The 12,418-nt window shown below is 30.7% G+C and overlaps 1 protein-coding gene across 1 annotated transcript in view; it reads right to left on the bottom strand.

Annotated features, from left to right (window-relative positions):
• Positions 1-2,472: 2,472 nt before the first annotated feature.
• Positions 2,473-12,418, bottom strand: part of LOC107436158 (SAM and SH3 domain-containing protein 1) — a 103,727-nt gene continuing 93,781 nt past the window's right edge. Inside the window, exons 13-16 of the mRNA XM_016047750.3 lie at positions 11,547-11,688; positions 8,544-9,547; positions 6,366-6,497; positions 2,473-3,429 (exon numbers count right to left, since the gene is read on the bottom strand). Coding sequence (XP_015903236.2) covers positions 3,160-3,429; positions 6,366-6,497; positions 8,544-9,547; positions 11,547-11,688 — 1,548 coding nt within the window. The 3' untranslated portion in view covers positions 2,473-3,159. The remainder of the gene's footprint in view (positions 3,430-6,365; positions 6,498-8,543; positions 9,548-11,546; positions 11,689-12,418) is intronic.

The raw sequence follows: 12,418 nt of genomic DNA on the forward strand, positions 1-12,418 counted from the left end.
GAGAAATGTCCAAAATTATATAGAAAGTTTTTGGGTTCCGTCATCAAGCCTATATAAATGAGAGTGTACTTCGCAGAGGAGAACAGAGAACATTAGTCTCTGACTGCAATGGTGTTCTGATTTTCGAGTCTCTTGTTAACTGTCTGAGGTTTCAAAGCCTTTGATTTGTTGGATACTAGCCGGTGATTGGTCTTGTAATTGAGTGCTGAAAATTGGAAGATACTTCGAATAGATTTTTGGAATCTTAAGGACTGTTTTATTCAACTCCAATCGAAACGAACCCCTGTACTCATACAGTATATTGGATATGCAATGGTGTTCTGATTTTCGAGTCTCTTGTTAACTGTCTGAGGTTTCAAATCCTTTGATTTGTTGGATACTAGCCGGTTATTGGTCTTGTAATTGAGTGCTGAAAATTGGAAGATACTTCGAATAGATTTTTGGAATCTTAAGGACTGTTTTATTCATCTCCAATCGAAACGAACCCCTGTACTCGCACAGTATATTGGGTTAGCAAGTAAAAATTGACTTTAAATTTATGATATTGCGAAAATTTTATCAGCTTCAATTTCTCCAGAATATATCAAGAATTCCACAATTAAAAAATATAAAATAAAATGAGTTGATGGAATAATGCAAACATCAAGACCAAATTACCTATTTAAATAATTCCTAAAGAAACACAAGCAAATTTTAAAAGATACTTTATTAATTTTTATTTATATACACATCTACATATATTACACTCATTTAACAATTTTATACACATATATTTATTTATGTACATAAATTAAATATAAAATGGACTAGATATAATGCGTGTTATTCTTTACGTATGTACAATTTTGTCAAAGAATTTATATTTTATTAAATGCTGAAATACAATTAATAACTTTGATTCATTTTACAAATATAAAAGAAATATTTTAAATTTTCCTTCCGAATTCATTTATTATAAAGGCACAAAAGTGAATAAATTTTTAAAACTCCTTTCAATTGTAAATTTGCTTCACATTACTGTTTTCTGCATTTATAAATGCTTTGAAAATTAAGCAAAATGCATGATTTTGTAATTTGAAGTAATTAAACACCCAGAACTAGTAATCATTTTACAATTATTCCTTTATTTATTATCTTTTTCCGATTTCTTGTCATTCTAGCATGCTAAATCAGTATTATAGGGAGAAAGAAAAAATTGGTTCAATCAAAAGCAATATAAAAAGGTATATGAAGATGAAATTGAGAAATCAGAAGACATTAGCTTTCTTTACATATAATGCTCTGATAAGTTAAGTTATCAGACAATTTTATGAGGATGGGGCCACGATAGTTTTAAATGTTTTTACACTTTATGATTTCAACAAAAATTTTAAGTTAAAGACAGTTTATATAATTTTTCTCACTTAAAGAATAAGAGCTTCGGTAGCTCAGAGGACAGTGCTTTCGCGTCCCATTGAGGTTACTCATGTTCAAATCCTAGCGATGACTGGTCTAACCGATTTTAATTGATACTCTAACCAACAATTTTGACAATTTTTTTTGCTAAAATAACAGTATTTTGTTAAAATAACAGTCTTTTGTTAAAATAACAGTATTTTGTAAAAATGACAGTTTTTTGTTAAAATGAAGTTTGTTTTCTATTTTAACTGAAATTATCTACTTAAAAAGTGCAGTATGCATTATTTAACATGATAAATTAGGCAAAACAAAATTTTTTTGCAAAATAAACTTTTTTAAAATGAAACACCAATGGCTAGTTTTTTCCCTTATATTTAACGATTTTTTTCTGCAGTGTACATAATATTGTAATGTGAAAATATTACAATATTATGTAATTTTCTTCTATAGAAATGGCTCAGGCAGCCATTTTTAATGTGCATAAATTTTGAAAACAATTACTGAATGTTATATAAATATAAAAAAATAACTGTGAAATTAAGTCAGAAAAAAAGGAAGTGCGAAGAAAAAGCAGTTTGTCGTGTTATTCTTAGGGAACTAGATTTCACCAAAAGTTTCAAATCTTGTCGTAATGTTTCACAACAGATAACGATATCAAATGAAAAAAAAAAACTATACAACAATATCTCTATAGTAGCAGCTATTTGCAATGAAAGCGTCATTTTGATAACAAACTTAACAAGTGCCTGTTTGAGTTCATGAACACATTTCAGTGCTTAGTTAGCAGTGCTATTTTTCAGTGAGCTTCTTAACTAATTTTGAAACTTAATGAAAAAAATTCTCTATTAACCACAGCAGAATTAAATATATGAATTTAAATAAATTGATTTATTAATAACATAAATTGATTAACATATTATAATATTTTAATTAATTTAATAACAAAATAAATTAATTAAATAATATTCATGATTTGATTGGAATTTTGTATTAAATCGATTCAAAAGACGCTGAAATTTATTTTTCAAACCTGTTCGATTATTTTGTCAGATTTGTTATTTAAACCTTTGTAGATTTTTGTTACATTTTATGCTATTGATTATCATTTTCCAATAATTGGACTTTAATTACACAATACCTCTTTAAAAACTGCTCGATTTTTTTTGTCTAATTTAATGTTTAAATCTTGTAAGCTTCTGTTAAATTTAATGTAACTATAATTTGCAAGTAACTGGATTTTAATTGCATAATTAATTCATAGATACTTTAAATTGATATTGTTAAGCACCTTGTTTTTTACTTTCTGAATAAAATTAGGAAAATGATACTTCAAGTTATTTACTTATACTCTATTGAATCAATTTAAAAGACGTTGAATGTTTTAAATTTTTTTTTCTTATAAAACTGTCCGATTATTTTGTCTAGTTTAATGTTTAAAACTTGATCAATTTTGTTACATTTAACGTTATTCATTACAATTTTCAAGTAATTGGATTGCAATTACACACTTTCTTAAACACTTTAAATGAATATGACAAAAAAATAGTAATTCGTTAAATATCTTGTTTCCATAACATTTTCTCACTAAAATTTGAAAATGATAGTTCAAATAATTTACTCAAGCTCTTAAATTTTAGTAATTCAATTTTTTCCCTAGAAGAAGAAATTACTTTTATCCTAACGGTGTAGATCACAAAAATTACTAACTGCCAGTGCTTATTAATATGTTTCACCAAAGTTTGTTTCACCAAAACGTCAGTGTTATGCTATGTATTGACAATGCTCTATATGGATATGCAGAGCTTCTATGGCAGTTTTTAATAGACGGATATGTTTAGCATTCTCTATTCCGAAACGTTGCAAGTCCTTATCAGTTACACCAATCATGTGATATAGCTCAGTACAGCCATTTTTGTTCAGCAACTTCTCATAAATTGGGAGACCTAGAGATATTAACCAATCAAAAAGGCTGTTATAGTTGGCTTCAACAACTGGCTCACAACAGGAATCAGCCAGAAAATCATTTGGTACCTGAAACATAATTATGTTTTGTTTATTAAGGAAAATAATCATTACGTTGATTTAGTAAAAAAGATTCCTCGTGATTTGTGCCACACACTGCTAGTAAATTCTTGCAGCTTGTAAGGTTATAATGCCACTCACACTTATGAAACCTTAACCATTTGCTTACGGCAGGTACAACATGTGGACCACATGTGATTGTACAGCATAGTACATGTGATTGTACAGCATAGTAAAGCAAAGGGTTAATAAGTTAAACCATAGTGTGGTATTAACACGATTGTAACTTGAACAAAACATGGTTCAACATGACTTCATGGTTGCAGCAAATATGCGTAATATTATGGTACAAAATTGCAAACTGAATAACTGTTCTTTATGGTAATGACATTTCTGTAGCAAAGAATCCCCAATTCTGGTTAATAATACGAAAGTATATGGTATTTAAACCATTCATTTGGTAATTTTTTCGTTCATATGGTTATAGTTTACGGGAAATTCTGGTTTTCAAAATTATAGTTCTGATTATAATGCATTTAGTTAACAAATACAAAACTTAAAAGTAAATCAAACCAAATAAAAGGTTTTTATGCCATGCTCTAAGGTGTCACAATAAAATTTAAAAATTTTACCACATTTACCATATTTTATCATGTGTAAAAAAAGCATATTTTACACATATAACAGTGAATCAAAAGTCACCTGAGCGTTGTTAGTGGTGTCAATATCCCTTTCAAGGTTACCGTTACTATATCAGCGTTCTCGATTTCTTAAAGCTAACAATTAATTATACTAAAAAAATAATAAAATTCAAATTGTATTATAATAGTATTTACACGAATATCTCGGGAACAAGAGCAGTGGTTTGATGCACTTTTTTGGCCAATTTTCTAATTTTCGAGGGATGGGTGGCTACTTTTCTGCAATACGCAGCAAGCACACGATATAAAAACAAAAATCGATTGTTTAACCATTTCCAATAACATTCGAATGACTGAAAATTAAATAGAATTGTTTTCCTGTGACTTAGTCCACTTTTTTTTCTTTTTTTCTGTCATTTCGTAATGTTTTTTTCTCCCCTTACTTCAATTTATTTACATACAATATTAAAAAAACGTATTTTTATTGTTTCATCACTAGCTATAATTTAACCAGCATGGAAAAAAAACGCATATCTTTTCACAAACAAAAATGAAAATAGAAAAAATTATCTTCTTAGAAATCATTAAATCTAAAGAAAATCCTAAATATTTCATGAAAGTTTATAGCATGAAGGTCAATTTTGGAAAAATTCAGTTTTTAGATACTGTTTGATTACCTGCAAATCAACGTTGCAAAGTTGCAATTCAGGCACGAAAAGAATAGTGATTAACGAATAGTCTTTAAGAATATTAATGGAGAGGAGCAGAATTTAGGAATTAATGCTTTGAAAATTATTATTTTATGCTGCACGTGGCAAAAAAAAAGTTTTTATTGAAGTAGCAAAGTTTGGAAATCTTACAAAAACGAATAAAAGGGAAGTTTTACATGTCTATACAGTACACAGTTAAACTTTTCATTCTAAAATTATGGTAAAATAACTGACAGCAGTCTGTCAGTCCAATCAAGCATAAAGTTTACGGTAAAGAATATTTTTACTTTTACAGTTTTTAAACAGTTTACTACAATTAGACTGGTTGGAAAACCATGAATCTAAATCTATACTGCTCTTTAACCATTTACAACTAGATAGTTTAGCAGCTATAGCATGGTGTTGCCATCTATGCAGGGAATGAGAGTATCGTATTCTTAGTGACCAGGGTTATAAATCGGGGAGTGCAGGACACTAGACGCTCTTCATGTTCTGAAGGGAATGGAGGATATAGTGTATTGTCAGCGCTGGGACTCTAAACACCGTTCTGTCGCTCAAGAGATTGACAGACTTGCTCTCTCGACTATAATGTAAACCTTTTTTTTTATTTCCAATGAGCTGCACAATCGGTCTTGCCGATAAGCAGACCTAGTGCGTTCTCCAGAGGTGGTATCCACTCTTTCAGGACCACCANGTTCCTTGCAATTGAGCTCGACTATAACATAAACCTATTTGCAAGGAACTAAGTGACTTCATTAGGTGGACCTAGTTGGTGTATTTAAGATTTGGTTTAACCGTATTATGTGAAAGCAGTTAATGAACGGGTTTTCTCACTGCTAACAGTTAGAATACAATTTTTTCTATTTTCATTTTGTGTTAATATGGCAAAATAACACTTAAATAAATTGTTATTTAACCATTTTGTCCGAGAAATTTGTATTAGTGTAAAGGTCTGGTTTCTTAGGACAAGCGCCTTATCTGGGCGTTAGCGGGACGTCAACGTCCCGTTGACGCCAACAAAATACTGGTTTGTTAGCTCAAGGCCTGGTTTCTTAGAACTAGCGCCTTATCTGGGCGTCAGCGGAAAGTTGACGTAGAGCTGACGCCAAAAAAATACTTTTTTGTTAGCTCAGCGTGAGCAGTCGGTCCAACGCAGACATTATCTCTCATTGCGCATGCGTTAATAACGTAAACAAATATTTATTTTGAATTTGTATTGATTTTGTTATTGTCGACCAGTGTTTTAGAGAACAAATAATGACTTTGTCCAAGAAAAAACACATTATAGCTGAGCTAAATGAAGAGTGCTATGTTTAATGAAGAAGCTATGTTTAATGTCAAAATCAAAATCTTGGCTGATTTCAATGTGCTGTTGGATGTTGTCCGCCATTACTTCTGTGGTTAACGTCACGTTGTAATCCAACTGCAGTTGAGTTGGACGGCAATTGTAGTTCAAGATGAGCGCTCGATGACGTATACTATCAAACTCACAAATGGACCAATCAGAGGTTAGCGCTGATTTCCAACTGACGGCGTCCTGTCCTTAGAAACCAGGCCTTAAGCTACATGATAAGAGCTAGATTAAATTACTTACAGCTTGTCTACCACGTAGCTGTAACGAATGAATTCTTTCTCGGTCAAGGGATTCCGCAACGTCAAATATATCTTGTTGAAGCTCATCTGCATATCTCTGAACCAAGGCCGGTGGTATACCACAAAAGCCAGTCTGCAATAAAAGAAAGAGATGCTTTCTTTAAAAAAAATAATGGATCGTTTCCGAACATACCCAAACATAATATTCCATTATCACAGTGATTAAAATAGAAGTAAATTAATATTTAAGGGCGGAAAAAGGTAAAATATTAATAGAAGCTGGATGAATCATAATCACTAGAAGCTGGATTAAAAATATTAAATAAAACTGTTTAATTGACAGAGGAAACTGATAGCAGTTGAAATTTGACTAGTAAAAAGTAATTAAGGATTCGTCACGTGGTCAAAATGGTTTCGATGCTTAAAAAAAATTTTTTTTCTAGCGTTGTCAGTCCGTATAATTCTTTTATTTTATGCAATTATATTATGGTAAGAAACGTCGATACTTTTTTACTATATATTTGGAATGGATTCTAAAATATGCAAAGTGCGCAAAAAAAAGAAAACAAACAGACCACTCTGAATAACTTTTGATGTAATGATCGGATTTTCACTTTCTAGGACTCCATCGTAAAGTTTCGAGGGTGTTACTTCAAATATACTATTTAATTAGTGCATCCGATATAAGTTACGATATCAGACTCAAAAACAAATCTTGTTTTAGAAAAATACACCATGTTTTGATGGATTTGGATTTCTGTCCCCAAAATGTACGGGATAGTTGCAATTTGCGAAATATGGCCCCATAATTTGGTCAGGAAAGCGATCCAATGTTCTGTCTCCATAGTGCTTATTTTACATTTTGAGTATTGTGCCATACCTTAAGAACTATTAAAGTGAATTGAAAAAATTTAGCATATCATTATGAAATTCGTTTTTTAAAAATAACTTCATAAAAAGTAGCTTTTAGTAAATATTTAATACTTCTTATTATTTCATTTAATAATAACCTGAAACATTTGAAATGTAAGCTACACAATTTTTTACATTATCTTAAAGAACGTAATTTTATATAGTGAAATACAAATTTCAAAGCACATAATTCTAAATAAATAAAAAAAATCAAATTCTAAATATACGATATTTTAAAAATTAGCTATCTCAGATACCATTCGAATGATTTCTCCCTAATTTTGAATTTTTTTATGAAATTGCATTTTTCAAAAAGGTGTAAAAATTTTATGTCAGGCAATTCTTTTTTTTCTTTCAACTATTATTAAATGAAATGTTAAAAAATGATAAATATTTACTGCAAGATGTTTTTGTATGAGATATATTTGGATAAACGAATTTCATAGCAGTGAGCAAATATCTTTCAATTCACTTAAAAAGTTCTAGAGTTATGGCAAAATATGCAAAAAATAAAATTAACATTATCGGGTCCAAACTTTGGACCGCTCTCTTGACCAAACTATGGGGCCCATGTTTGCCAGATTACGGCTACTTCCTACATACGTCTTATATCTTGGGGGTTAGAAATCTGAGTCCATCATAATAATTGTGTATTTATTCCGAGGAAGCACGTTTTTGTGTGGGATTTCGTGTCTTAAAATATCGTCTCTACTAATTAATTAGCATATTTGAGGTCAATCTGTCGTACCCTTAAACTTGAGTCCTAAAAATTGAAGATCCGATCATTACATCTAAAGTCATGCAGGGTATTTTATTTTCCACACATACATATGGAACAATCTCTATAGTTCTTTAAAGTTTTTCTTAAAAATTTTTTTAATTTTTCATTTCTTTATTTCCAATGGCAAGGCAAAAAGGTACAATTAGAAAGATGAAATAAATAGCGAATACAAATGCACGTCGAATAACAAGGAAAGAAGACCGAAGTCATTGCCTTAAAAGTTCTCTTGCTTCCCAATATCTTGAGGACTCAGTGTGTCCATGAAGGGCCCCACATAGAAGCAGGTAGTCCCTACCCAATTTCTCTCCAGATTTACAAAGTGGACAAAAAGTCGTGGTGGAAAGGCCTATGCTGTATAAGTGAGCAGAAAGACAATCGTGGCCTGTATATAAGCGGAAGGCCGCAACTGCATCACGTCTTGGTTTGTCAGGAATTAAGTTCTTTAAAGCTATATAAATATATTTATCACTAGTTTTTAATATTTACCTTATCACTGTAGGGTTCTGTGCATAAATCAATGAGCTCATCTTGAAGTTTCTTTGCCACGAAATAGTCTAGGGTAGAAAAATACTGAGGTGGACACTGTAGCAGAATTTGAGAATTTTCACGTCTCCTCCTAGACTTTTTTGACTTCTTCTCTGACTTTATTGGATTAGTATCAGCCACTTGATACAGGAGGAAATCATTACTTAAACTGTCTCTAGTCTTGCGAGGCAATGTCAAAGACTTACCACCATTTTTCTGACTAGCGGAAGAAGACTTGCGATACTCTATTTCCTGAGGTGGGTTCACATAGCCATTAAACTCTGATTCGGGGCTCACACCGAAAGGTTCGTGATCTGGGTTATAAGCCTGGATTTGGTCTTTTAGCTTTTTCCTTGATGACTCCATTAAATATCTCTCCTCTTTGGTGAGGTAAGCTCCACTGCTGGGATAAACAGCTCCATTCATGTGGTGGTTCAAAACTTGACCAGATACAGGAAGATCAGAAAATTTCTCTAAATAGTTTACATGCGAAAAAAATTGTTCTTTAATGGGCGAGTCTATAATAAGTCCTGCTCTCGAAATGTAGAGTTGTTCTGAATAAGCGCTTATACCATTCCCGTATGAATAGTGTATTTTTTCTTTCGATTGGAGGTCTGAGTAGAAACAAAATTTGTCCGGCGTTTCCTGCAGAGGGATATTTAATATATCCCTCTTTTTTTCCAAATCAAATTGCTGCTTAGTGTCACTGCAATTTGGTTTCGATCTAGAAACAGAGGGTAATCCATGATCTAAATTATTGGTCTCAATATTTCTATACTGAGATTCGAGATTTGACTTAATAGAGTTCGATAGATGCGTTTTGTAAGTGGGAGGTAAGTTGATAGAACGAAGATCACTTTCTTTTCTACCTGCTGAAAAGCGTCTGGGACTAGGAATCATGTCCTGGCAAGTTCTCTGATGTGTGAATAAAGGTGCTTCATCACATGCGTGGCTGTTAATAAAACCTAAAAAAAAAATAATAAATAATTACTTTTTTGCTTATATCACTAAAATTATCAAAGATTTAGTTAGGAATTAAAAATATTTTTTTAGCAGATATATCGGCATTTCCTTTTTTTTTATAATTATGATGCATTAAAAGGTAGGAAGTGCAATTTTTTGATAAAAGTATGTAATTCTTACCGATTGCCAATCTACTGTTAATAAGTTTCAAGAATTTTGAACAAAACCAGCAAAAAAAGATATTGTTCTTAGACAAATAATAATGCAAGTACTCATCGTAGTAATTCACATTATCGTAAATTTTAACCGGTTCTTATTATTCTTCACTCCAGTTTATAAAATGCCTAAAAAACTGCTAGAAAGTAGAAAAGAAATATTATGTATTCTTAATTTCATAGAATGGCTAATTTTAAAATAAATGAAATGTTCTCTATGACAATCATTGTTTTATCAGATTGGACGAATATCTTATTCATATTGTTGATTTCTTGTAGTATCCCCCTATTCTCGTATTCTTCCGACTTTTAATCTAATAAAGATTCAAGAAAATAAGAGAAAAACTATCTTATAAGTTTATAAATTCATTGAAATAGAGTTAAAAGAATCATACGTATGACTCTTAAATGGAAATAAACTATTTTTACGTTACATGAGTGACTGCGAGATTCATGATTACTTTACTTCCGGGAGATACTCAAAAAGTATTTTTTATCGAACATTTGAACATTTTATCACGAACTGTCAATTATTGAAACATTTCACACTCACTTTTTTAATTAAAAAAAATGAGTGTGAATATTTTAATTTTTAATTTTTACTAATTTTAAAATCAATATCGAAGAACTGCAACATAACAAAAATAGGAAAAAAAAACTAATAAACCTCAAATACAACTATGATTAATATTGCGTAATCTAAGTAAGTAAATGCGTTATAATGAAATCGAGAGAATGGTACTTTAAATGTAGGTCTACATAACCTTTTACAACCCGTATTGTATCGTATTTGTATTATAAGTGATTTCAGGGCCACGCATGCCTTGTAATTTTGAACCAAATCCAGAAGACAAAGGAACTTCCTGGATCAAGTATGGGGAGAAATGTGACTTCGTGGAGGACTTTTTTATGGAATTAAACTGCATTTGCGTTACATGGAGTGGAAAATCAGGCAAACCTCTCACTGTTAGCCTTACTGTGAGGAGGCTCCAACCATTATCCGTCAAAAATTGAGGATATTTTTACGTCCGCACTGTGGTTGGTGCGAACCGGGTTCGGAATTCGTATCGACCTGCTCTTGTTGAGATTGAACCCGGGTCATCTCATCGGGAGGCACGTGCTCCATCACATGAGCCATTACGGTTCCTGCAATTGATATTGACACAAAATAAATTTTTTTTAATAATGTTCTTAAAAATTTTTTTAGCATACGTAGGTGTTTAGGAAAATATTGATGTCCATTTTTTTAAATTTAAATCAATATTAAAGATCTGCTTCGCACCAAAAATTAATATATTGTCCGCCAAATGATTCCGACGAATGCAGCTATTAATAATATTGCGTAAACAAAATAACGAAATCGAGAGTGGGAGGTTTCAAATATACGACTACGAAGCTCATTACAACTCATCACTTATCATATTTGCACACAAAGATTTTGTAATTTTAGCGAGTATCAGATTTTGAACAGATGACACAATCCTAAGTTTATGACTATCAATATTCAACTCCGTAAGCTAATAGTTATGAACACTATTCAGAAGACAAAGGAACTCTTGGATTAAACATTGGAACAAATTTCTCTTTGTGGAGGACTTTATGTTGGAAGTAACACGCACTTGCGTTAAATGGCGAGGGAAAATTAAAATGACTTTTGTTTTTAAAAGAGTGTATTGCATTTTAATTGCATCATTAACAGCTTTATAAAACTTCTTATACAGTAAAAGCATGTTTTAAATACAATGTTATTCGATGTATTGGTGTTATTATTATTTCATTAATTTACCTGTATTTTGATCTAATGCATTCAAAAGTTTCATTCTATGTTCGAAATTGGACAATCCAAGTGAAATCAGCTCTTGTTCATCAATGTTTTTCAATGTTTCTAGATTATGATATCCGTTTAACACAAATACGTTCATATATATCTGAAAATATAAACGAATATTTCAATTAATTATTTTTCATTTAGAGTAAAATAATCGTTTGACTATGAATTCGTACTAAGTCAAAACAGTTTAATTTAACTGATTTAGTATATTAATGAATTTTGAATCGAAAAGGTTGTAAAATTGACTATTAAGGATTTTAATTTCCTGAAATAAGGAACTGATTTTTATTGGAAGAAAAGAATCTTGAAAAAATTAAAGAATTTATTTTCAAAATTGATACATTTCTTTTAATATTAAATTTTCAAAATTCTTTTCACAAAGCGCAAGTGCTGCAAAAAACGAAAAAAATATATAATTTAGGATACATTGGTAATCGATACTTTTATAACTCTTGATATCTAATCGGATTGCCATCTTGATGGTTCATTTTTAAAATTGTATAACAATAACAGACTAAATGCAGCTTTTCTTAATATAAATGTTTAAAAGATTTGTCTTATTCGTAACAATGCTTTTATGAAGAAAAAAATTTATTTAGATGATTTTTATGCAATTTTAGATAAACATATTAGTAAACTAGTGTCATTAAGTTAAATAATTATTGGTTATTAATTGTTATTAAATTAAATTCATTTTTGAGAATTCCATGCTATTATTTTAGGGATAAGGAATTAAACATAAATGTGTACGTAAACGTTGATCGAGGTGGGGCATAACGAAGTAAAAACTATTTCATTCTTTCATGGTCCTTCAACAGTTAATTCAA

This window comes from Parasteatoda tepidariorum, chromosome 5, assembly GCF_043381705.1.
Source record: "Parasteatoda tepidariorum isolate YZ-2023 chromosome 5, CAS_Ptep_4.0, whole genome shotgun sequence".
Taxonomy (NCBI): Eukaryota; Metazoa; Arthropoda; class Arachnida; order Araneae; family Theridiidae; genus Parasteatoda; species Parasteatoda tepidariorum.